A 23,430-nucleotide genomic window follows, 5' to 3' on the forward strand; every position below is an offset into this window, starting at 1 on the left:
AGTAGAGAGAATCAGGGATAAAACTAGAGGCACGTAGGGTTGTATTGGGTTATATTGAAGAGGTGTGCTCTGATTATAAATGTCATACACACACAGCTAGACAGACACGCACACCCACACATACGAAACACACACAGACACGCACACCCACACATACAAAACCCAAAGAGAGACACACACACACACACCCAGAGACAGAGACAGACACACACCCACTGACAGAGACAGAGACACACACACACACACACAGACAGAGACAGACACACACTGACAGAGACAGACACACACCCTCAGATAGAGACACACAGAGACACACACACCAACGTAGACCAATCACCTTTCTGCTTCCTGGGGACGAGGGGACTGCAGGCCGCCCCCCCCCCGGCTGGTGTGTTAGGAGACAGTGAGCAGAAGAGGAAAAGAGAGAAGAGAGGCAGTGAAGAAAAGAGAGGAAACTAAAAGCTCCAGCAGCTTTCTGGCCCAAAAGGAATCCACCGTAGTAAGATCGATGGAGGGATGGGTTAGAAAGCAGAGAGCCGAGGTGCAGAAACCTTAGCAGGGGGTGCAGGCACTCATTAAAGAGCTTAGTGGACAAACACCTTAGCACAGTATGGATTAGTTATTACAGAGCTACGATTCAGCAGCCAACTAATCACTTAAGGCTTCAGATTGTTTTAGCAAATGGCCTTTTTGGACTGCTTACCGTGTGGAAATACGGGCTAAGTATTATCCGCGTTATAAAATTCTGCAGAGAATCCAAGATGGCCAAACGGCCCAAAGGAAGACCTCATCCCTGTTTGGTGACGTCCGTACCATTAGCCGACCGTAGCGGAAATGTTTGGGTGATTAGTACAGAAAGCTGATGGTACGAACGTCACACAAACATCACCCAAACATGTACCGGGCACGTTTTGGTTTGTGTGACGTCTGAGCGGATATGTTTGCGTGAGGACCGTAGCATCAGCCGTCTGTACCGGACATGTTTGGGTGACGTCTGTACCATCTGATGGTACAGACGTCACCCAAACATGTCCGGTACAGAAAGCTGCTGGGTCCCGACGTGACGCCATGATCTAAACTGCGTTAAACATGGACAGACATCACCCATGATTGGGTGAGGCAGGGAAGACCCAAACATGTCCTGATGGTTCAAACATCAGCCCTGTGTGGGTGATGCACCATCGGCTGCCGGTACCTGAAAGCTGCTGGGTCTCACCGTGACCCCATCTTCTAAACTCCATTAAATAAACCCGTCCGATAAAAGGGCCCGACGACTCCCTGAACGACCCCATCACCAACCCTTCCCCTCTCTCCTCCTCCCCCCCAACCCCTGCTGTGCCAATCGGCCGAGCCCCCCCCCCCCCCCCCCCCCAACGTCCGACGTTCACCGTGTTTACCGATGAACTCCCCGATGCTGCCGGAGCGCGCACGGCCCTCGGCGTCCTGCCGGAACACGCCGGCGTGCGGGATGCTGCCGGGCGTGATGAGCATGTGCAGCAGCTCCGGGGGCGGAGTCCGGAACATCTGCTGCAGCAGCTCCAGCGCCGCCGTGACCACGTTGTGGTCGCGGTGCTGCGTGTAGTGGAGGGTCAGCTCGTACACCTGGCGGGGGGGGGGGAAGCACATTAACCGTGAGGCGTTTAGCCGACGCTTTCACACAAAGAGTCACAATAAGTACATTTGTCAGAAGAAATAGAAACAACAATATGTTGTTCAAAGTGAAAGTGAAAGTGAAACAACAATATATCTCTGTCGGTACAGTAAGGATGTTCATAGAACCGAGTGCCAAGCACTAACTATCACTAGGTTAACCAGTTCCCCGTATACAACAGAGATAGCTAGGATAAGATGCTACACAACGCCAAGTACTATTAGTATATCCGATACAGAGCTAAAGATAACGTGATGATTTGGAGTTTTCTAGTGTTGGACAAGGGACATTCACTTTCACTCATTAGGGTTCTGTAGCGTATCTATCTATCTATCTATCTATCTATCTATCTATCTATCTATCTATCTATCTATCTATCTATCTATCTATCTAAAGTGCTAGAATTTGATTTAAATTCAAAGTAGAAAGACCATCCATCATAGGTGAGCGTGCTACGCTGCTACCGCGGCTGTTACGAGAAGTTCAGCCCCGGCTCACTTCTGACCAATCACGGCATCCCAACCCCTGATTGGTCGGGGTGATCCGTCCATCCTGTCAATCACAGGTACGGGAACGCAACCCATGGCAGAGATAGGAAGGGAGGGCGTGAGGGGGGCGGGGATTCACTAAGAGCGCCCGCAGTAGGCAGAAACGACCCGCAACACGACGAACACGCCGTCGCCGTCGTCCACCGGAGTACCGTACCTGCAGCAGCTGCTCCGGCGTGGGCTGGACGTCCACCTCCTTCCTCATCACCCCGAAGCTGCCCTTCAGGCTGGGCCCGTTGATGTTCTGCTGCAGCAGCGGCAGCAGGTAGCGCAGCGTCAGCAGCACGCCCAGGATCAGGTGGCTCGGGTGCTCCTCGTCCACCGGCACCAGCAGGCCTGCTCAGGGGGGAGGGACAGCGCGTCAGACCCCCTCTCTGTCTCTGTCTCTGTCTCTGTCTCTGTCTCTGTCTCTGTCTCTGTCTGTGTGTGTGTGTGTGACACACAGGTCTTCGAGAAGATAAACTGGTCACCGTGTTGAGATAAACTAAAGTATTCTTTGTTGAACAAGCTGTTGGAACCTGTGGGATCGTTTTTCAATCAGTGAGTGTGTTAGTTTGTGAGCATGTGTGTGTGCGCGAGTAAGCATGTGTCTGCGAGTGTGAGACTGTACGACTGAGACTGTGAGACTGTGCGACTGTGCGACGGTGCGACTGTGCAGGTGAGCGAGGGAGTGAATGTGTGTGAGCAGGTGTCCTACCCAGCAGCACGTTGAGCAGCCAGGTGTAGAAGTAGCTGGGCCGTCTGGACTGCTGACACACGCTCACGGCCGAGCTAGCGGCCGTGCGTCTGATGGTGGGAGAGCTGACCTTCAGGTTGGCCACAAACGACTTCAGCAGCACCTGCAACACGGACGCCATCCACAAGGGGTTTGATCAGGGTGGAAACAAGGCCCGTTACAGGGCGAGGTCATATTGATATCACCCCACCCTGTTATATCCGTTGATCCCTGAATACTCTCTTTATTCACTAATATTAACTAATATCTACATTCCGGGCATTTAGCAGACGCTTTTATCCAAAGCGACTTACAATAAGTACATTTGTCAGAAGAAAGAGAAACAACAATATAACTGTCATTACAGTAAGGATGTTCATAGAACCAAGCACTAGCAATCACTAGGTTAACCCATTCCCCGTATACAACAAAGATAGCTAGGATAATAATAATAATAATAATAATAAATTAAATTTATATAGCGCTTAATATGGTACTCTTAGACGCTTTACATATTGCCCTGTCAAAACTATGTAACAGACATAATAAAACAGACTAGGGTTAAAAGAAAAACAGAGGTTAAACATGAAGAATTAGGTGGGAGTTAGGTGGGGAAGGCAAGGCTAGTGTAAAAAGTTATGTTTTGAGTGCAGATTTGAAAGAAGAGAGGGTTGGAGACTTTGATGTGGGAGGGGAATGAACTCCAAAGGATAAGACGCTACACAATGCGAAGTACTATTTTTAAGTGCCAGGACGTACGACACACAATGTATCAACCAAAAGATAAACGCTCATTTCCACAGGGCCTCATTGCAATCAGGCCCAGAGGACTTTGACCTTCGACCCACCACCGCAGTGTTGCGTGTAGCTCCATCCCCCGCGCCCGTTACCTTGATTTCCCCGTCGTTGGCGAACTGTCCGAGCGCGGCCATGATCTTGGGCATGGCGGCGGCGAGGGTCTCCTGAACCGTCTCCTCCTGGCGCTTGGTGATCCGGGTCAGGCAGGGCAGCAGGTTCACCAGGTAGGGTCTGGGGACGGCCAATCAGAGGACAGGGGACGGCCAATCAGAAGACAGGGGGCGGCCAATCAGAGGACAGCGGACGGCCAATCAGAGGACAGCCGACGGCCAATCAGAGGACAGGGGACGGCGGCGGCCAATCAGAGGACAGCGGACGGCCAATCAGAGGACAGCGGACGGCCAATCAGAGGACAGGGGACGGCCAATCAGAGGACAGGGGACGGCCAATCAGAGGACAGGGGGAGGCCAATCAGAGGACAGGGGGAGGCCAATCAGAGGACAGCGGACGGCCAATCAGAGGACAGCGGACGGCCAATCAGAGGACAGGGGACGGCGGCGGCCAATCAGAGGACAGGGGGAGGCCAATCAGAGGACAGCGGACGGCCAATCAGGGGACAGCGGACGGCCAATCAGAGGACAGCGGACGGCCAATCAGAGGACAGGGAACGGACGCGTGAAGCAGTGGGGGGAACCTTTGGTCTCAACTAGAGATGCTCCTATAAAAAACAAATCCTTCCCGATTCTGATTCCTGAACTGAAGTGTCGGCCGATACCGAGTGTGTATTGATAGCACTTGTTCTTATTGAAGGGTTCCCTTATGATGACAGCGTAATGTAATGTAAGGTATTTAAGGTCGGTAAGGCCGGTTCACTTACTGACTATAAAATATTTTATCATTTACATTTACAATCTATGATTATAATAATACATTAGTATTCTTGTCGTTATGCGTCCATGGATCCATGTTTTTCCAACTTGGTAGCTCGAACGCACTTATGTCGGAGATGACGCGTTTCCCATTCCGACTTTCCACCACCGACCGTTAACCAACACAGCTCAACACCGTAGTGTTTGATGCTCTCAGTAGTAAGTGAGCTAGTCACGTGATGGCATCGGTTCGGCGCATAGACTTGCGTACTCTCCGATACCCGATGCTGAATTTTAGGCAGGATCGGAGGAACTTCCGATACTGGTTTCGAGACAGCTCTAGTCTCTACTCCGCTCTACAGGAGCCGGGGTGCTCGTGTGTGTTCGTGTGTGTCCATACCTGCACTTCTGTGGCCTGATGAGGTGGGCGAGCTCAGCGAACCTCCAGAGAGCCGCCCTCAGGCTCCGCGAGGCACCGTTCTGCACACAGCAACACCACACATCAGTATGTGGGCGAACTGGTCAATTCACCCGTTCATCCACACATTCACACAACGACGGCGGAGTCAGCCCCGCAGGGCGACAGCCAGCTGGTCAGGAGCAGTCAGGGTGAGGCGTCTCGCTCAGGGACACCTCGACACTCAGCTAGGAGGAGCCGGGGATCGAACCAGCAACCTTCCGGTTACCAGCCAACCCTCTCTGCCTCCTGAGCCACATGCCACGCCTAATAATGATAGTTAATATTTTCTGAATTTAAGAAATCGTATTAACTAAATGGTTGAGGAGTGTCTACCTTCTTAATCTCTTTGTACAGCTCCAGCTGGAGTCTGGGTAGGTTGGAGTCCATCAGAGCCTGAGGAAAGAGCAGGAGATAAAACCTCGTCACCACATTTACATTTATATACTTTCAGAAGAAAGTGAAACAACAATATGTCGCTGCCGGGACAGTAAGGATGTTCATAGAACCAAGTGCCAATGAACCATGAAGTCATCCGTTTGAAAAACCCACTACTACAGAATATATTGTTACTTTCAAGTTATGGAAATAGATAGTTTCCCTCCGCATTAGAGATGTAGCATTTAGCTTAGCTCCCTCTACTGGTGATTACATAAAGCCCACGAGAACTTGATCCCTGATCAATAGGGCCATAATAGCATAATGGACACACTGTATAGCATTTACGTCTCATCTGAACGTGATACAGACGTGATGGTGACAGAGTTGTGCGCCGCGCACCTTTATGATCTTGTTCAGGCACTCGTCAGCCACCATCCTGACGTCCGATTCGCTGTCGTCGCTGCAGAGAAGGAACATCTCCATGGCGATGCCAAGCAGCTTTTGGAACTCCGGAGAAGTCCTGATCCCAGAGACAAAGTCCAGACAGTGAGCGGTCATAGTACGCACACTGACCCCTCCTCACGTCTAAAACTCTGATCTTATACAGGCAAGATATTATACAATTATTCCTTGATCCAAATAAAAAAATGCCCAACTACCAATTAAAGGACAATTACATTTATGTTTAGGAGACGCTTTTATCCAAAGCGACTTACAATTTGTCAGAGGAAAGAGAAACAAAATAACGCTGACGGTACAGTAACAATCACTAGGTTAACCCATTCCCTGTATACAACAGAGATAGCTAGGATAAGAAGCTAAGTCCTATTTTTAACAACAAGTCAGCAACACATGAACCATTTGCTGTGCAGTACAGCATTATCAGTATTAAAGGGGTTTGAGTAAACATGTGAAACAAACACCCTTAGTGTATTTAATCGAACACCAAGTTTGAAACCCATTTGAACGCTGGTAGTTATTTGGTTAGTAGTTATTAGTAAGCGAGACAGGTCCTACCTCAGAGACTGGGCTACAATGTTCTCGCATATCGTCAAGCAATGTGTGACGCGGTCCTTCTTAGTGGCAGCCTGCTCCTTTTTCCTGGGGGATGGAGAAGCAACAACATTAGAGAGAGGGGGATAGGGGGGCATAAAAAAAAACAGCCGAAAACTGACTAAAATGATACCAACAGATTGCAAAATCATTCGTGCACTTTAGAAGTGCATTTACCTACAACCATTACACCCAGACCCTCTCAGTTCCCACTTCCAGTGAGGTGGAAACGGACGAGAAGGAACAAAGTGCATCATGTCAACAACAGACAATGGAGCGCAGCTGTCACCAGACACACAAATCTGGTCTGCGATTCGCAGGGTCGCAAGCATGCTTAAAACTAGTGCGCTATGGTAGATATGCACCACATATGTCCAGGTTTACGCAGCGATTCTATCGCATAAGCAGAACCTGGACACAAACAGGTCCTGTGTTGTGTGTTGTGGCCCTTGGCAGGTGCCTTCGCTACAACAACACCACTGAGTCCGCAGCAAGGGGGGCCGACCACCACACACACCACACCGCTGAGCCGGCAGATCTACACATCCATTAAACATCTCGCCCCCAGTTCGAACCGCAGACCAGATATGACGTCTCCAGCTCTAGCGTCAAAACAATCGAGTGCATCCTTCCAGCACAGCCAGCAGCCCAGCGAGCAGCAGCATCAGAGAGAGCCAGCATCAGCCAGACAGTCCCAGGGTCTGCAGAGATGCTACCGGGATGCGTTTGGCTTCTCCTCCTCCTCCTCCAGATGATCACTTACTGCTTCTGCACCAGCTCCTCCACCGTGGGGGGACCCTGCTGCTGCTGGAACGACTTCAGGGACTCGAAGGCCTTCATTAGTTTCTCCATGGTGGCCATTTTGGTCAGAACACCGACGCCACGGGGAGGCGAGGCGGCGCGGCCGGACGCAGTGCTCCTCCTCTAAGCACCTCCTCTCCTCCTTCTCCTCGGTCAGTTGGGTTTGCTATTCCTTCACGAGGTCGTCCATTAATGAATGGGATGCATTGCGATGAAAGGCATATTTGAGGTTCGCTGCTGCCCTGACAAATCCTACAAGGAAGTGGACTTGTGACAGCTTCGCAGCGAGTGGAGCAGACGCGATGGCGCTTGGCCAATCAGCGACCGTTTGACTGTGATTGACGCAAGAGGAGGCCAATGAACGTGTCGTGGATGGAGGAGGGGTCGGTCACGGGTTTACTCAAATCCATAGGGTCATAATAAAACCTTTGGCTTATTTGCATTTACAAATAACAACTAACAGCAATTTTTACTTCATGGTTTTAGCCATGGACAGTTGTTTAATGATTTCGGTCCTTATTAGATTTGAATCAAGCTAGAAAGCTGCTTTAATTAACTCATTAAAGCATTTTTGCTATTTTTGCTAAAGCATCTACATCTACATTCTCTAGATTCAGCGATTGACTAGATTTAAATACTTACTTGAAGGCAGACGGACAAAGTAAATGAAAAGCAAATACATTTGACTTCAGTGCTCATGTGGTCCCTGCGGTAACTGCAATTACTGCCCTCATTAAGTCAACAGGATTTGGATTGGTTTAGCCTTTTATAATTTTTATTGTATAATATGCATTGTAAATAAATAAAGTGTTCTCCTATCCTATGAGTTGTTTATAACAGAGATCCTTAATAAATCAATATATAATGTCTGAAGACATTCGGGATTGAACCCAGTCCTTTTAAAATATACCAAATGTGTGACTATAATAGTTCCCTAACCTTACAACAACAAACACATAAAATGTAAACATGAAAATATATTATTTTTCTCTCCTGGTTGTGAAAGCTTACAGGTTAAATGTTAGAAAAATGTATTTTACAAGTTTTTTGAGGAGAAGACCTATCAAAGCATAAATCTACATTTGCCAGAGAAGTTGGCTCTGAAATGTGCCCGAGTCCAACAAAATATTTTTGTTGAAAAATGTGTGATTATAATAGTTTCCTATCCCTCGCACCACAAAAACATCAAAAGGTAAACACGACACAAATAAAACCAGGGGACCTATGTATTTTTTATACAAACGGCAGTGTATTATTTCATAATTAATTACAAATGTCAGATATGGTACAACAACCAGTGATACAACTTGTACAAGAATTACAATGACTGCAGTGGTTGAACAATATGACTGTACAATTACAAAAAGAAGAAACTAAGGAGAGACCCTTTTGTGTGAATAACATCTGATGTCCCCCCCCCCCCCCCCTCCCTGGACATCCCTCGATGTGACGTCCCTGGACTCAGTGAAACGTCCCACCAACGCACAGCATCACGACCGTCGGCCCAGAACTAGACCTCACTTTACAAGGCACCCTCTGACGTTCCTCCAGCAAAACATAAGTTTCCCGTTACTCCGAGTGTTAACCACGTTTGGGAAGCAGACATCGCCAGTTCTGGAAGGGGGGGGGGGGGTCAGACGTCAGACTCTACTCAGAAAGGGTCGGGTTCTGCGGGCCACCCTTCTAGCTATAAAGTCGTCCTTTAGATACCAGTGTGGTATGTTGGCACTAGAAGATCAATTATATGTACAAGGAACCTGTAGTATTACAAACCGATACATGCTTTGAGTTATAAAAACATAGGTCTTTTTCTCTTTTTTTTAAAACAGGCATTGCAATGCACTTAGTGTGGACATTCAAAACTGTTCAGCTTCTCAAAGTTCCTTTGATGCTCTGGGAAACTCAGAGTGGATGAGAGAGAACCCGGTCGAATGAGGAGGGCGGGGTCGGAACGAAACGTTGGTCGTTGGCACGTACAATAAAAAGGCGTGAGTCTTTCTGCATTAAGTTCATCAGAGTGAGAAAGGAAAAAGTATAAATGATGCTTTTGGTATCGTTGGCAACAGGTTAAAAGACACAACCTATAGTCATTGTCAATACACACCATAGTGCAATAAAACTAAAACATTTCTTTACTGCTATTTGGATGGAAAATATTCTTTTTTTCTCTCCTGGTTGTGAAAGCGTATAGGTTAAATGTTAGAAAGATGTATTTTTACAAGGTTTTTTGAGGCGAAGACCTATTAAAGGCATAAATCTACATTTGCCAGAGAAGTTGGCTCTGAAATGTGCCTGAGAACAACAAAAAAATGAAATTTAAAAAAACAAAGATACTCGGGAAAACTCAAGTGAGGACAAACCACGGAGGATTAATGCATTTGTGTTCTTCCTGATCTGGTTATGGAATGTGCTGGTTGAGACAAAGCTTGTGAACTCGCCAAACCAACCCTACGAGTCTTCAGCTGTACATCGCAAATCGTCAATATAACAGAAGGTGGCACTTTGTTTTCTACTCATAAAACCTTGCTTGCCTCACAAGGTTTCCATGTCATGTGCAACGAGTCAGAGTTGCTTGGGTTAATGCATTCATCGATGGTGATTGTAGGATAACAGTGTTCACATGATGCAGAGAATCAACACTTTGTGGGCCGCTAAAACCCTGATGGATAACATTGCAATGGGGTTGGCAAACTTGTTTTTTTTTAGAATTGGGGTCAGGTTGCATTTAAATAATTAGGCAAATGTTACAAAAGTTGTATATAGTTACAGTATTATAAATGCACACAAAGCTAATGAGTCTAGTTCAGATATTCACAGCATTAAAACAAAGGAGGGGGTAAAATAGGTTTGTCTAAAGAAAAATTCAATTTCAAAATAGCTAACGTGTCTCTGACCTACAAAGGGCACATACATTTGCTAATCATAATAAATCCTGATACAATCCAGGATGTCATAAAATCAGCTCGTCCATAAACCAGCTGATTTTTGAAGAATGTTCCATGTGTATTTAAAAGTGCACAAAATGGGATTATGCGAGTTGTTAAGATTTCCTGTACATAGGTATATAGGCAGGTGTCGAAAGCTAATTTTTCCCTTCCCTGGCCTGTCTAAGAACATGCAATCAGTTGTTAAGTCTTTCCTATGGAAGAGCAACATACAAGATCTGGGTGACATAGTAAATGGTGATAATTCTCTTTTCTCAGCCCAGCTATTCCTAGAATGATCAGATAAAGCCGATTAATGACATGGGGCGGGGTCTTCTAGCTTGACAAGCATCACGTAATCTATGATCAACAGGTAAACAGCACCAATATAAGACGAGCCCATATGGATCTGTAATCATTCAATAAGAATGACAAAAAACAAAAGTGGAAAATAAAACGGAGCTAAAGATTTATAAAAGGACAGCATTGTCAATATTGTAACATTATTTCCAGAAGAATCCAGAATCTAATAGGGATTGGACCCTTGGTCACTTTGAGCTTAAAAAACGAGTGGAAGGCCAGAAACGAAATCCAGTTTCATGACATGCAACTTAAACTGATTGACTAAACGGTGATGATTATTTAGTGTGTTGTACCTGTTGACTAAGAGATTGTCAGACAAGAGATGCATGCCGTCTCTGCTAGAAGCGCTTATCTCTAGGCACCTAGAGGTGAGCGATGTTTGCTAATGCTAGTATCCACATAGCAGCCTAATACCAATAGAAGCCATCCATACAGTACATACCAGTTCATCATTACAACCAGAGCTGCAGGGCATGAATTATCATGGCGCATGATTCCAAATCAACCACTTGAATCCTTCCACCTAAGAAGTTGGACGAGGTGTGAATCTGGGAAACAAATGGATAGGTTTAAGCAGCCCTGCGACAACATGGCTGCCTCTGATTAGATTTGTCACCACAGGATCGCTCCAATCCATGTGTTATAGAGATCTACTGAAGACCGCTCGGAGGGGCATGGAGGCTAAGGGGTTAGCTTTAGTGAGTCGGTGAACTTGATGTACTAACAACACGTCACATTTTGCCAAATCAACGATAACAAACGTACAGCACATAGAAAAAACAAAAGGCGTTATGCTACATTGAGAAATAAAATAAAAAAAACTCCTGGTTCTGTGCTTCTTAAAAAAACTCATTAACACACATTTTTCCAAACTCATTCCAAAAAAAAAAAAAAAAAAAAATGTTATGTATGCATTCAAGTGGTACTTTTATGGCTTTTTGTACAATACAACCTTTAGTGAAAATATACATCTAGACATAAATTCAAGTACAAATGTACAAAATCTTTAAACTCATACTTTTTTCTTTTTAGTTATAATACAATTTTAATACAGCTCATAAATACAGGTCAACATTCACTGAGTTCCTAAGATTTGCCCTCGGTCAGAGTCGGTGGTGGAGGTCGGTGGCGAGGTGGCGAGGTGGCGAGGTGGCGAGGTGGCGAGGAAGGAGGAGGCGAGGAGGGAGGAGGCAAGGAGGGAGGGAGTGGTTTAAAGGCGCGAGGGCTCCTCGTGCTCGTCTTCACTGTAACTGCTCTTAAAGCACACCTACGGAGAGGCGAGAGGGACACTTTATGGACACTTCTGCTTTGACAAATGCCAAAAAAAATATGCCAAGCTACCAATTAAAGGAAAGTTAACAACACAACACAACACATGAACCACATGATGCACTGCAGCATTATCAGTACATGAAAGGGCTTTGAGTTAACACACACATCCTCAGTGTATGTTATCGAACACCACTGGTCATGTTTGAAGCACATTTGAATGCTGGTAGTTAGTTTAGTTAGTAGTTAGTGAGACAGCAAAGTGTATTCTCAATATAGGACAGTCGCATTCATTGAGCATTATTTTAAATTGTGAACTACAATTTCTTTTTATACAAAAATGGAAATGGGGTGAGGTTATCGTGTTTCTGAATCGCTGACTGTACACACACAGATTAACCACCAAGAGTTGATAAGGCTGAATCTTTCTGAACACAGATCAGTTTGTTCTTGCACCTAAAAATAGTGCTTAAAATAGTATCTTATCCAGCTATCTTTGGTGTACATGGGGAATGGGTTAACATGGTGATTGTTAGTGCTCGGCACATGGTTCTATGAACATCCTTACTGTATCCACCGAGATATATTGTTGTTCCTCTTTCTTCTGACAAATGTACTTATTGTAAGTCGCTTTGGATGAAAGCATCTGCTAAACGCCCTAAATGTAAATGTTCTTTGTACCTGACGTGATAAGACCTAACTAATAAGGTTAGTTTGAATAAGTAATAGATCTGGGTTATGTTAGTGGTCATCTGCCATCACGGTTCGCCTAATCGTTAGCAATCCCACGACATCTGCCAAAGACCTCAACAAACCTTGGAGTGAAGGAAAGAAAACCAAGACAAATATGAAACTGAAGAATAACAGAGAAGAGATCGAGACTAGACTAGAGAACCCTGACGCGAACCTACCGGGAATACTACTGGGTACGAATGGAAACGGAAAAGAAAAACGCTGTCCTTCAAACATTCCCAGGACTACGGGAACACGGGCGACGCCCAAGAATGTCCATTTCTAATGTTCCGAATCCGACTAGCATAAACAGAAGATCATTAATCACATAAAGAACAGCAGAAGGCCGCGAACGGCCTCGCTTCGAGGTTACTGGAGAGGAGGCCTTGAAGAGGAAGGAAGCAAGGAAAGTAGGAAGGGAAGGATGGAAGGAAGGAAGGAAGGAAGGAGGTACCTCAGCCCCCGCCCCCTCGGACAGACGCAGCGGGAGGGCTGGCACTTGCCTGTCTTCTGAAAAGGCGGTAGAAGAAGCCTCGCTTCGGCGGCGGGTTGGGGCGGTTCACGTCCAGGTCGGAGCAGAGCGTCCCGTCCGTCTCGTACACGTTGATCTCCTTGAAGCACTCCATCTCGATCATCTGCGCCCGGGAGGGGGCGGGGGCGTGAGGACAGAGGGACGGAGGGACGGATGGATCAGAGAGGTACGGCAGGAGACCGGTCATGTTCAGAGTTCACCTTATTAGCCATCCCCTCCCACCCCTCCTACATTTGTACGTCCTTGAACTTAATGTACACACTTATTGTATGTTGTACGTCCTTGCACTTATTGTACGCACTTATTGTATGTCGTACTTAGTTATAGCACTTAGCAGCTGTAGCCTCTTCTCCTAGCTATCTTTGTTGTACACGGGGAATGGGTTAACCTAGCGATTGTTAGTGCTTGTCACTTGGTTCTTTGAACATCCTCACTGTACCGACAATACATTAACTTATTGTAAGTCACACTGGATAAAAGCGTCTGCTAAATGCCCTAAATGTTACTGAAAATGTAATCAACTGTAAATGTAATAAACATTACTGGGATTGCAGGCCTTTGAGTCCACCACATAGCACAAGTAACAGAATCCAGTATTTGTTTAAACGTGTATTTTAGTTCTAATTTGCGATCAATCTTCATTTCCATAAGTAAATAAACCATGAAGTCATCGCACTGTAACTTGAGAGACTTGTGTAACGGATGACGTCATCTGGCCCCGGCCCGCAGTACCTCGTTCTGCCAGGGGATGGAGACACTCCCTGTCACAAACTTGTGGTAGAAGTCATCGTCGGTGGGGTCAATGTTGACGCCTTTCACCGTGGAGAACTGCTCGATGTCCAACACGTCTTTGCAGTACACGGCCCGCGGCTGAGCGAGAACACAGATCAGGGAGTCAGTACACAACTTAAGGGGGAACAACCCCAAAATATAAAACTAGAATGAGTGCGCAGTGTAATCTCGTTGTAATGCAATTACACCGGGAACAACGTGTGTTAAACCGGATTAACTGATGAACCGACCGTCATCATGAATTGCGGTACTTAAAAGCTTTGCTTTCGTTGATAACATTTTCCATTTTCCAAGCTTAAACTGGTAATTGGGCTTCTGTGTGCGTCTCTCTGTGTGTGAGTCTGCGTTTGTGTCTGTGACTGTGCGCGTGTCTGTGTCTGTGTGTGTTTCAGCGTGTGTGTGTCTGTGTTTTTTTTTGTGTTTCTGTGTGTATCTCTCTCTGTGTGTCTCTGTATGTGTGTGCGTCTCTCTGTCTCCGTGTGTCTGTGTGTGTGTGTGTGTCTCTCTCTCTGGCTCTGTCTCTGTCTCTGTGTCTCTCTCTCTCTCACACTCTGTCTCTGTGTCTGTCTCTCTGTGTGTATGTCTGGATATGTATGCGTGTGTGTCTCTGTGTGTGTTTCTGGCTCCGTCTGTCTCTGTGTTTATCTCTGTCTGTCTCTCTGTATATGTGTCTGTGCCTCTGTCTGTGTGTCTGTCTGTGTGCATCTCTGTCTGTCTGTCTATCTCTGTCTGTTTATGTCTGTCTGTATCTCTGTCTGTCTGTCTGTCTCTCCGTCTGTGCCTCTGTCTGTGTGTCTGTCTGTCTGTCTCTCTGTCTATGTGTCTGTGCCTCTGTCTGTGTGTCTGTCTGTATCTCTGTCTGTCTGTGTGCATCTCTGTCTGTCTGTCTGTATCTCTGTCTGTCTGTGTGTCTGTCTGTATCTCTGTCTGTCTGTGTGTATCTCTGTCTGTCTGTCTGTATCTCTGTCTGTCTGTTTATGTCCGTCTGTATCTCTGTCTGTCTGTCTCTCCGTCTGTGCCTCTGTCTGTGTGTCTGTTTGTCTGTCTGTCTCTCCGTCTGTGCCTCTGTCTGCGTGTCTGTCTGTCTATCTGTATCTCTGTCTCTCCGTCTGTGCCTGTCTGTCTGTCTGTCTGTCTGTCTCTCTGTCTGTGCCTCTGTCTGCGTGTCTGTCTGTCTGTATCTCTGTCTGTCTGTCTCTCTGTCTCTCCGTCTGTGCCTCTGTCTGTGTGTCTGTCTGTCTGTATCTCTGTCTGTCTGTCTGTCTCTCTGTCTCTCCGTCTGTGCCTCTGTCTGCGTGTCTGTCTGTCTGTCTGTCTGTCTGTCTGTCTCTCTGTCTGTGCCTCTGTCTGCGTGTCTGTCTGTCTGTCTGTCTCTCTGTCTCTCTGTCTCTCCGTCTGTGCCTCTGTCTGTCTGTCTGTCTGTCTGTATCTCTGTCTGTCTGTCTCTCCGTCTGTGCCTCTGTCTGTGTGTCTGTCTGTCTGTATCTCTGTCTGTCTGTCTGTCTGTCTGTCTGTCTCTCTGTCTGTGCCTCTGTCTGTGTGTCTGTCTGTCTGTGTGTCTGTCTGTCTGTCTGTCTCTCTGTCTGTGCCTCTGTCTGTGTGTCTGTCTGTCTCTCTGTCTCTCCGTCTGTGCCTGTCTGTCTGTCTCTCTGTCTGTCTGTCTGTCTGTCTCTCCGTCTGTGTGTCTGTCTGTCTGTCTCTCTGTCTGTCTGTCTGTCTGTCTCTCCGTCTGTGCCTGTCTGTGTGTCTGTCTGTCTGTATCTCTGTCTGTCTGTCCGTCTCTCTGTCTGTGCCTCTGTCTGTGTGTCTGTCTGTCTGTCTCTCTGTCTCTCTGTCTGTGCCTGTCTGTGTGTCTGTCTGTCTGTCTCTCCGTCTGTGCCTGTGTGTCTGTCTGTCTGTCTGTCTGTCTGTCTCTCTGTCTGTCTTACGTCCGGGCTGAAGGGCGGGTCCAACATGTTGGCCTCCAGCCGTTTGAAGTTGATGTTGCGGAGGATGGGGTGCTGCTTCACCTCCACCGCCCCGCGCCCCTGGCACCCCAGGCGCTCCTTCGGGTCCTTGGCCAGCAGCTGGACGGACAGGAAGTGACATCAGAGACCAGGAAGTGACAACGGAGACCAGGAAGTGACACCAGGGGGGAGGAAATGGGAGAGGATCGCGGAAGAACATCTCATTCGTCGTTTCCCATTCTTTCGTCAGTGTTGTGTGAGGGGGAGGGGGGGGGGGAGGGGGGAGGGGGGAGGTGGAGGGGGGTGAGGGGGGAGGGGGGAGGGGGATGAGGGGGGAGGGTGGAGGGGGGATAAAGGAGGCTAACATAGCAGAGAGTTATCTCTGAAGGACTGCCCGGGCACTCGAGGGTACACATGCACAGACGCATTCAAAATACCTGTCGGCTCACCTTTTGAGGTCATGTGACCCAGAGGCTAAATCATGTTCAAGTGCTAAAGAGGGGCTGAGGAGAGGCCTTGTGGCCTTAAAGCGCTGATATTATACCTCCAGGTGTGAGGGCGATCAGCCGTTACAAGACGTTTTGAAAATCAGATGTTGCTTATCTTTCCGTCGTACATCTAGGTGGACACGCCCACTTGTGATGTCACCAAGACACAGGAAATGGCAGATATTCGAATGGCTTGCGACGGCTGAGCACGCTTCGACCTGGTGGCGTGATACCATCCCTTCAAAGCGTCCGCACAGAGCCTCCAGGTGCGGTCACACACACGGAGGAGAACGGCCTCTGACGTCATCCCTGGCTACCTGCGTCCCGCCGTCTCTCTCTCATTTCTCTTTAGTCCCCGTCGCCACTTCTACATTCCTCCAAACAATCACTTCTGTTAAAGTGATTCTCACGAAAGCTAAGCCCTGAGAACGCACGCACGCACGCACGCACACGCACACACACGCACACGCACACGCACACACACACAAACACACACACCTCGAGAACATTTACCACTTGGCTATTTTGAGTCTGTGGAGATATTTATCTTGCTGATAACACCCTCTCTCTCTCCCCCTCTCTCTATCTCCCTCTCCCTCCCTCCCTCTCCACTTCTCGCCTCTGTATTCTGTTACTTTAGCTTCCTTTCTTTCTCTCCCCTCTCCCTCCCTCCCTCCCTCCCTCCCTCCCTGGGGTGTCTTTGACTCGGCTCAACCCAGAGGTTAGAATGTTCCACTACGTCACCATAACCCCCCCCCCCCACCCACCCCCACCTGCTCCTAGTCCTTGGTTGCCCCCACTGTGTTTCTGCTCTCGAAGAGACGGGGACGGGCACGGAGACGGAGACGGGGACGGGGGGGGGGGGGGGGGGTGTACTTTCTCAGGACGGGTCGGCGATAGAGACGGATGGAAAAAACAAAGAAAGAAAATACGATTCATGACATCAGAGTGGGCGTCGCTGCTCACTCCCACTGGGAAAGCAGCTGCTCCCACTCCAGCACATTCCTCCTTCCTCCTCCTCAGGTCTCCTCCTCCTCCTCCTCCTTTACCCCCTCCCCATCCTCCTCCTGGAGTCTCCTCCTCCACCTCCTCCTCGAGTCTCCTCCTCCTCCTCCTCCTCCCTCTTCCTCCTCCTCACCTGTCTGCAGATGTCCTTGGCCTCCTCGGAGAACTTGTCGGAGTACTCCTCCTGGTCCTCGCGGACGCGGCGGTCCACCTCCTCCCGCTTCACGCGCTCCTTGCGCTTGCGGAACGGCGACTGTCCCTGGATCATCTCGAAGACCAGGCAGCCCAGACCCCACCAGTCAGGGCTGAAGGTGTAGCTCTCGTTCTGGATCACCTCCGGAGCTGAGAGAGGGGGAGGGGAGAGGGGGAGGAGAGAGAGAGAGAGAGAGAGAGAGAGAGAGAGAGAGAGAGAGAGAGAGAGAGAGAGAGAGAGAGAGAGAGAGAGAGAGAGAGAGAGAGAGAGAGAGAGAGAGAGAGAGAGAGAGAGAGAGAGAGAGAGAGAGAGAGAGAGAGAGAGAGAGAGAGAAAAAAAAGTCAGGAAAAAGGAAAGGAACAAACCAAGAAAAAAGAAACAGAAACAAACAACAAAGAAAGAAAAAGGAACAAGAAAGACAAGAAGAAAGACGAAAGAGAGAAAGAAAGAAAGACGAAAGAGAGAGGAAGGAGAGGAGAGGGGTTTGTTTAAACGGCAGACAGGATGCGTGACGTCAATCCGTTCGCATGTGTAACAAAAAAGGGAGAACAGAGAAGGTAGAAAGACAGATGTGGGGCTGATAGTGAAGACCGGCCAACAGCGGGGCAGGACTCAGGCCAGAGGAATGCCTCCTCAAACGTTCTGAAACCGAGTATCACAGAAAACACAGAGACAGAAAGGGGGAGAAAGGGGGAGAAAGGGGGAGAAGGGGAATGAATTGTTGCGAATGCCCCGGCCCTCACCCATGTAGCCGACCGTTCCCACTCTCCCCCGTATCGTCTCCCCGTCTGGGATCTGGACCGCCAGGCCCAGGTCAGAGATCCGGATGTGCCCTGGGGTAGGATAAACAAAAACATTACTTCAATGTAAAGTTTACGTAAACATTATACAGCATAGCTTAGCATATTATAGCATAGAATAGCATAGCATAGCAAAACATTAGGTTCCGGAGACAGCGCAACTTAACCAGCTAACATAGCCTAGCAATGCCTAGACTAGCATAGCAGAACAATAAACCTTAAAGCAGTGCAACAATGCTACATCTATCCCGTCGGCTAATCAACCTATAGGAAAGGGGACGTGTTGCGGTTTAATTCTTCCCCCTTCCCTACGCGTGTGTCACGCGGAGGCCACCGTATAAACAGAACAGGTTGGGAGTAAGTTCAACATAAACAGGTTCCTGTTTATCGGGGAGGTGTTGAGGAGACTGGTCGGCCTCTGTCAGAGGCCCGTGTACCGAGGCTTAGCTTAAACCAAGCCCCCGGCCAAACTAAATGTTCAGCGGGATTCTCAGATCCCGTACAACTATTTGTATTGGATCTGAAAATAGGCCAACGGTCCCCACTCCCACTACGGTAATGTGAAGCTATGCTATGCTAGCTGGTTAACATGAGCTGTCTCCTGAACGTAGTGTTCCTCTATGCTAGGCTATGCTACGTCACATCAGCTGGTTATCATGAGCCGTCTCCTGAACGTTATGTCCTGCTATGCTATGCTATGCTAGCAGGTTAACATGACGGGCGTCCATGTTTAAGCTAGTTTAAACATGGACGCCCGTACAACTATTGTTATGGGATCGCAAGGGAAGGCCTACAGGAAGTGATGGGCGGGGAGAACGTGAGCTGTCTCTAAAACATGGACGTGCTTCTTGAAGGCCAAGGAGAGCGACGTAGAGACTTACCGCGGTCGTCTAGGAGGATGTTCTCGGGCTTCAGATCCCTGCAGAAGAAGATTCACGTTGCGTTATTCATGTATAATTGAAATGTTGAAATCACACTTTTGGTCAAGGATCACCAGTATTAAGGACGTATGGATCGATAACAAACAGGCTTGGCTTTTAGTTAGTTAGCAAGGTTTGTGCTCTGTTACGCACTTATTGCATGTTATACGTCCTTGCCCTTATAAATAGTGCTTAGCATTGTGTGGCATCTTATCCTAGCTATCTTTGTTGTTTACGGGGAATGTGTTCACCTAGTGATTGTTAATGCTTGGCATTTGGTTCTATGAACGTCAATACTTTAAAGACTGATACATTGTTGTTTCTCTTTCTTCTGACAAATTTACGCATTGTAAGTCGCTTTGGATGAAAGCGCCTGCTAAGGTAAATGAACTCAGGAAAAAACTCCACTACTTCCAGCGCTAGAGGGTTTCAACGGAAAGCCATTCCACGCTCCACCTTTTACCGAAAGGTCAAACACAATAAACAGCTCGGGACATATTTATATTCCGTCTGCAGCGAGGCCTGAACCGGGTTGGCCAGGACGAGCCCGGACTAAACACATAAACTTCCTCCCTGCCTCGGGTTTGACCCGTTCCTCAACCCTGCTCCTCCAGCATGACAGGCCCTCTTCACCGAAGCCTCAAAAAACACCTCCCAATTCATCCCCTTTCTTCACTTATTAACCAAAGACCCAAATCGGAGTCACAATAAAGTTTGCATCGTTGTGTTTTGAGCAACAACTGAAATGTGAAGAATCTGTTGTGTCCACAGTCGTGTGTATGACAGCAAACACCAGAAGCTGGCTGTGGGTTTAAACACTGGTGTTTAACTACAGCGTTTGTGTTGGCACGAGATGCAAGGCCCTGCGCAGCAGAAGTAGACAGGTTACCCTATTGTTAAAAGAGCAGCCTGCTCATTAACACATAATCGTCAGTTGTATGACCAGTTCACCTCCAAGGAAAATACGACCGGCAGCGGTCTCCCCTCTGAACATCCACCATCGGGCTTTAATGGCTCGTTTGAGCCTGTTAGCCTTACGCCCTGTCTTTACTTTAGCTAAATACTGTCAGGTCAAAAACACATTACAAAGATTCAGCTTAGGCCATCTTTGTGTACACAGTGTTCATGTTGTTACACCCTCTGTAATGGTTCCCGTCTCATGTTACAGTGTGTACAGTGTTTGGATCAATCTAGCGATTGTTAGTGCTTGGCACTTGGTTCTATGAACATCATTACTTTGCCGACAGAAATATTTTGCTGTTTCTCCTTCTTCTGACCAATGTACTTAATGTAAGTCGCTTTCGATAAAAGCGTCTGACGCCCTAAATGTGAATGTAAATGTTCTCCGGAAAAGCTCAACTACTTCCAAAGCTAGAATGGTTTCAACAAAAAGCCAATTCACGCTCAAACTTTTACAATAAAAATAAAACTCTAAACTCCCTAAAACGTAAATGTTACACATAAAATCCATCCCACAGTACCTGAAATACTCATGTCATCAACACAACACCACCACCTCATCAACCCAACCTCAGCGACAGAAACTATTCAACACAACCTCATCTACACAGCAACACAATTCATCCCCACAACCTGAATGACCCAACCTCATCATCCTCCTCTACATAACACAGCCAACCCCCTCCCTGCAGCTCTACCATTCCAGGTGTCTGACACAAACCAGACCCCCCCCCCCCCCCCCACCCTCCCCCCGGTGTGACCTCTGACCTGTAGACGATCCGCTCACGGTGCAGGTCCTCCAGGCCGCAGCAGATCTCGGCGGCGTAGAAGATGGCGCGCTGCTCGTCGAAGCCCGAGTTGCCCATGTTGTAGATGTGGAACTTGAGGTCTCCGCCGTTCATGATGGTCAGCACCAGGCACAGCGCGTCCTTCGTCTCGTAGGCGTAGGCCAGGCTCACCTGGGGGAGGGAGAGGGGGAGGTAGGGGGAGAGGGGGGAGGGGGGGGGGAGAGAGGAGGAGGATGAGGGAGGAGGAAGAGGGAGAGAGGGAGGAGGAGGAGAGGGGAGGAGAGAGGGAGGAGGAGGAGGAGGAGGAGAGGGAGGGGGAGGAGAGAAGGGGAGAGAGGAGTGGATGCAAGATTTTGAGGGGGGTAGAGGAACAGACTTCGCAATAAAACGGCAACACTAACAAAACGATTAGAGGAGTGATTATTATGCCACCAGGTGTGAGTGTGATCAGCCGTTACACGTCGTTTGAATACCTGCCCTGTCCTGTGTCTGAGTGACACAAGTGGGCGTGTGTCCAGTCCCCCACGGGGACGGGCAGACTCTCAAACGGCTTGTAACGGCTGCTCACCCTCACACCTGGTGGCAATACATCGCCGCTCTAAACGGAATCCGCAGAAGACGGACGTGCCGAGAACACGACAAAGGGTTCCTCGTCTGAGCCGGTTTCGAGTTCCAGACGGATAAATAAATGCATCGTAATTTGAGAGTAACTCGACTAAATGAGATCACTTGTGGTCTGAGTCTCCCCCCCCCCCCGCCGCCCCCCTCCCCGAGGTCAACGGCACAGGGGGCGTTTAACATTCTGGTGCATGCAGGACGTTGCCGCCATCAGGAGGAGTTCCATATGCTCTTCACAGCATGGACAGCAAAGTAACACACACACACACACACACACACACACACACACACACACACACACACACACACACACACACACACACACACACACACACACACACACACACACACACACACACACACACACACACACACACGGGTCTATGGAGAGATCTGAAAAGTTACTTTGGTTGGAATGAGAATTGAACCCGATTAAATCAACTTCAATATTATAGCTGTATTATTAATAATTGACGATCAAAAAAAAACGGTCATTCCATCAGATTCATAATAAATTCCTAGGGCAGGGAATCTGAGGATTGTGTGAAAACAAGGACGCTCATAGCAGAGTCACCAGCTGCTTAAAGAGGATAGGACAGGGTCACCCTGCCACCACACACACACACACACACACACACACACACACACACACACACACACACACACACACACACACACACACACACACACACACACACACACACACACACACACACACACACACACACACCAAGGCCGCGATTTTATCCCCATGTCCTTCTAAAGCGATCACATGCACTCTCTCAGACACACACAAACACACAATATTTGCAACTTGGACGCGTCGCGGGTACACTGTATACTAGTGTACTAGAACATGAGCTAACAGCGCTGACGGATGATATGCACTGGGAAGGCAAAGCAAATAATACCAGGGCCTGGGCAGAGACGGGGGGGGGGGGCGATGGAGACACCCAGAGGAGCAGGGGACTTGACACCTCTCCTTTCTAGGGCCTGGTTGGTCAGCTAATGCTAGGCAACAGGGCTGCCCTCACAGGGAGAAACGCCTTGCAGGGACACTGCCTTCGCTGCCTTCACCGCGCTCGCTGCCTGCAGCTCAAAGAGCCAACACCGAGCATACGCCTGTCCCAGCTCACAGGCGCGGCGACACACATCCACACACCCCTCTCCTGCCCACCGCATCTACCAGCCGCAGTGCTGTGTGTGTGTGTGTGTGTGTGTGTGTGTGTGTGTGTGATTGTGTGTGTGTGTGTGTGTGTGTGTGTGTGTGTGTGTGTGTGTGTGTGTGTGTGTGTGTGTGTGTGTGTGTGTGTGTGTGTGTGTGTGTGTGTGTGTGTGTGTGTGTGTGTGTGTGTGTGTGTGTGTGTTCACGGTGAGTCACGCCAACAAGGAGATGCAGCTCAGTGTATAATCTGAACCAGAAAACTAACTGAAAACTACTCCAATACCTCAACTATTCCAACAGGATCAGAGAAAAGGTTGCGGTGATAAACACGCTAGCTTTGACTCGGTTTGTGCTCTGCTTTGCTATATTTTTTACACCACCCAGGCTACCACTGGTTTATGTAACAGAGTATGCACGACAGTCACGTGCTAACCCATACAGCTACTCCTACACATGAATGTTCCAAGAATGTTAAACAACCACTTAAGAGTAATTTTCTCATCCCCGGCGCAGTCATTATGACGAACGTAAAACTGCATCCAAAGCTAAATTTTCCTTTTCCTTTTCAAAACACCTGAGAGTTTTTGCACGTCCAATCAGATGTAATGAAAGCGGTCGTACTGTTTCCACATGCTTTCCATCTGGGTAATGTTTGAGTTATG

The 23,430-nt window shown here is 48.1% G+C and overlaps 2 protein-coding genes across 8 annotated transcripts in view; both read right to left on the reverse strand.

Moving 5' to 3' along the window:
* htt (huntingtin) overlaps positions 1-7,580 on the reverse strand; it is a 56,794-nt gene extending 49,214 nt beyond the window's left edge. For 4 of the 6 annotated variants that reach the window (XM_030350561.1, XM_030350557.1, XM_030350560.1 and 1 more), the window contains exons 1-10: positions 7,236-7,580; positions 6,437-6,520; positions 5,819-5,939; positions 5,375-5,434; positions 4,982-5,061; positions 3,805-3,943; positions 2,897-3,038; positions 2,357-2,535; positions 1,398-1,602; positions 338-385 (exon numbers count right to left, since the gene is read on the reverse strand). In XM_030350561.1, the coding sequence (XP_030206421.1) occupies positions 338-385; positions 1,398-1,602; positions 2,357-2,535; positions 2,897-3,038; positions 3,805-3,943; positions 4,982-5,061; positions 5,375-5,434; positions 5,819-5,939; positions 6,437-6,520; positions 7,236-7,333 (1,156 nt within the window). In that variant the 5' untranslated portion in view covers positions 7,334-7,580. The remainder of the gene's footprint in view (positions 1-337; positions 386-1,397; positions 1,603-2,356; positions 2,536-2,896; positions 3,039-3,804; positions 3,944-4,981; positions 5,062-5,374; positions 5,435-5,818; positions 5,940-6,436; positions 6,521-7,235) is intronic. The other 2 variants (XM_030350559.1, XM_030350558.1) reach the window with 1 other exon arrangement.
* Positions 7,581-8,502: 922 nt separating this feature from the next.
* The window catches only part of grk4 (G protein-coupled receptor kinase 4), a 47,258-nt gene continuing 32,330 nt past the window's right edge, over positions 8,503-23,430 (reverse strand). Inside the window, exons 9-16 of one of the 2 annotated variants that reach the window (XM_030350592.1) lie at positions 20,966-21,156; positions 19,199-19,236; positions 18,261-18,350; positions 17,458-17,666; positions 15,814-15,951; positions 13,826-13,963; positions 13,016-13,196; positions 8,503-11,827 (exon numbers count right to left, since the gene is read on the reverse strand). In XM_030350592.1, coding sequence (XP_030206452.1) covers positions 13,017-13,196; positions 13,826-13,963; positions 15,814-15,951; positions 17,458-17,666; positions 18,261-18,350; positions 19,199-19,236; positions 20,966-21,156 — 984 coding nt within the window. In that variant the 3' untranslated portion in view covers positions 8,503-11,827; position 13,016. The remainder of the gene's footprint in view (positions 11,828-13,015; positions 13,197-13,825; positions 13,964-15,813; positions 15,952-17,457; positions 17,667-18,260; positions 18,351-19,198; positions 19,237-20,965; positions 21,157-23,430) is intronic. The other variant, XM_030350591.1, reaches the window with a different exon arrangement.

This window comes from Gadus morhua, chromosome 3, assembly GCF_902167405.1.
Source record: "Gadus morhua chromosome 3, gadMor3.0, whole genome shotgun sequence".
NCBI lineage: Eukaryota > Metazoa > Chordata > Actinopteri > Gadiformes > Gadidae > Gadus > Gadus morhua.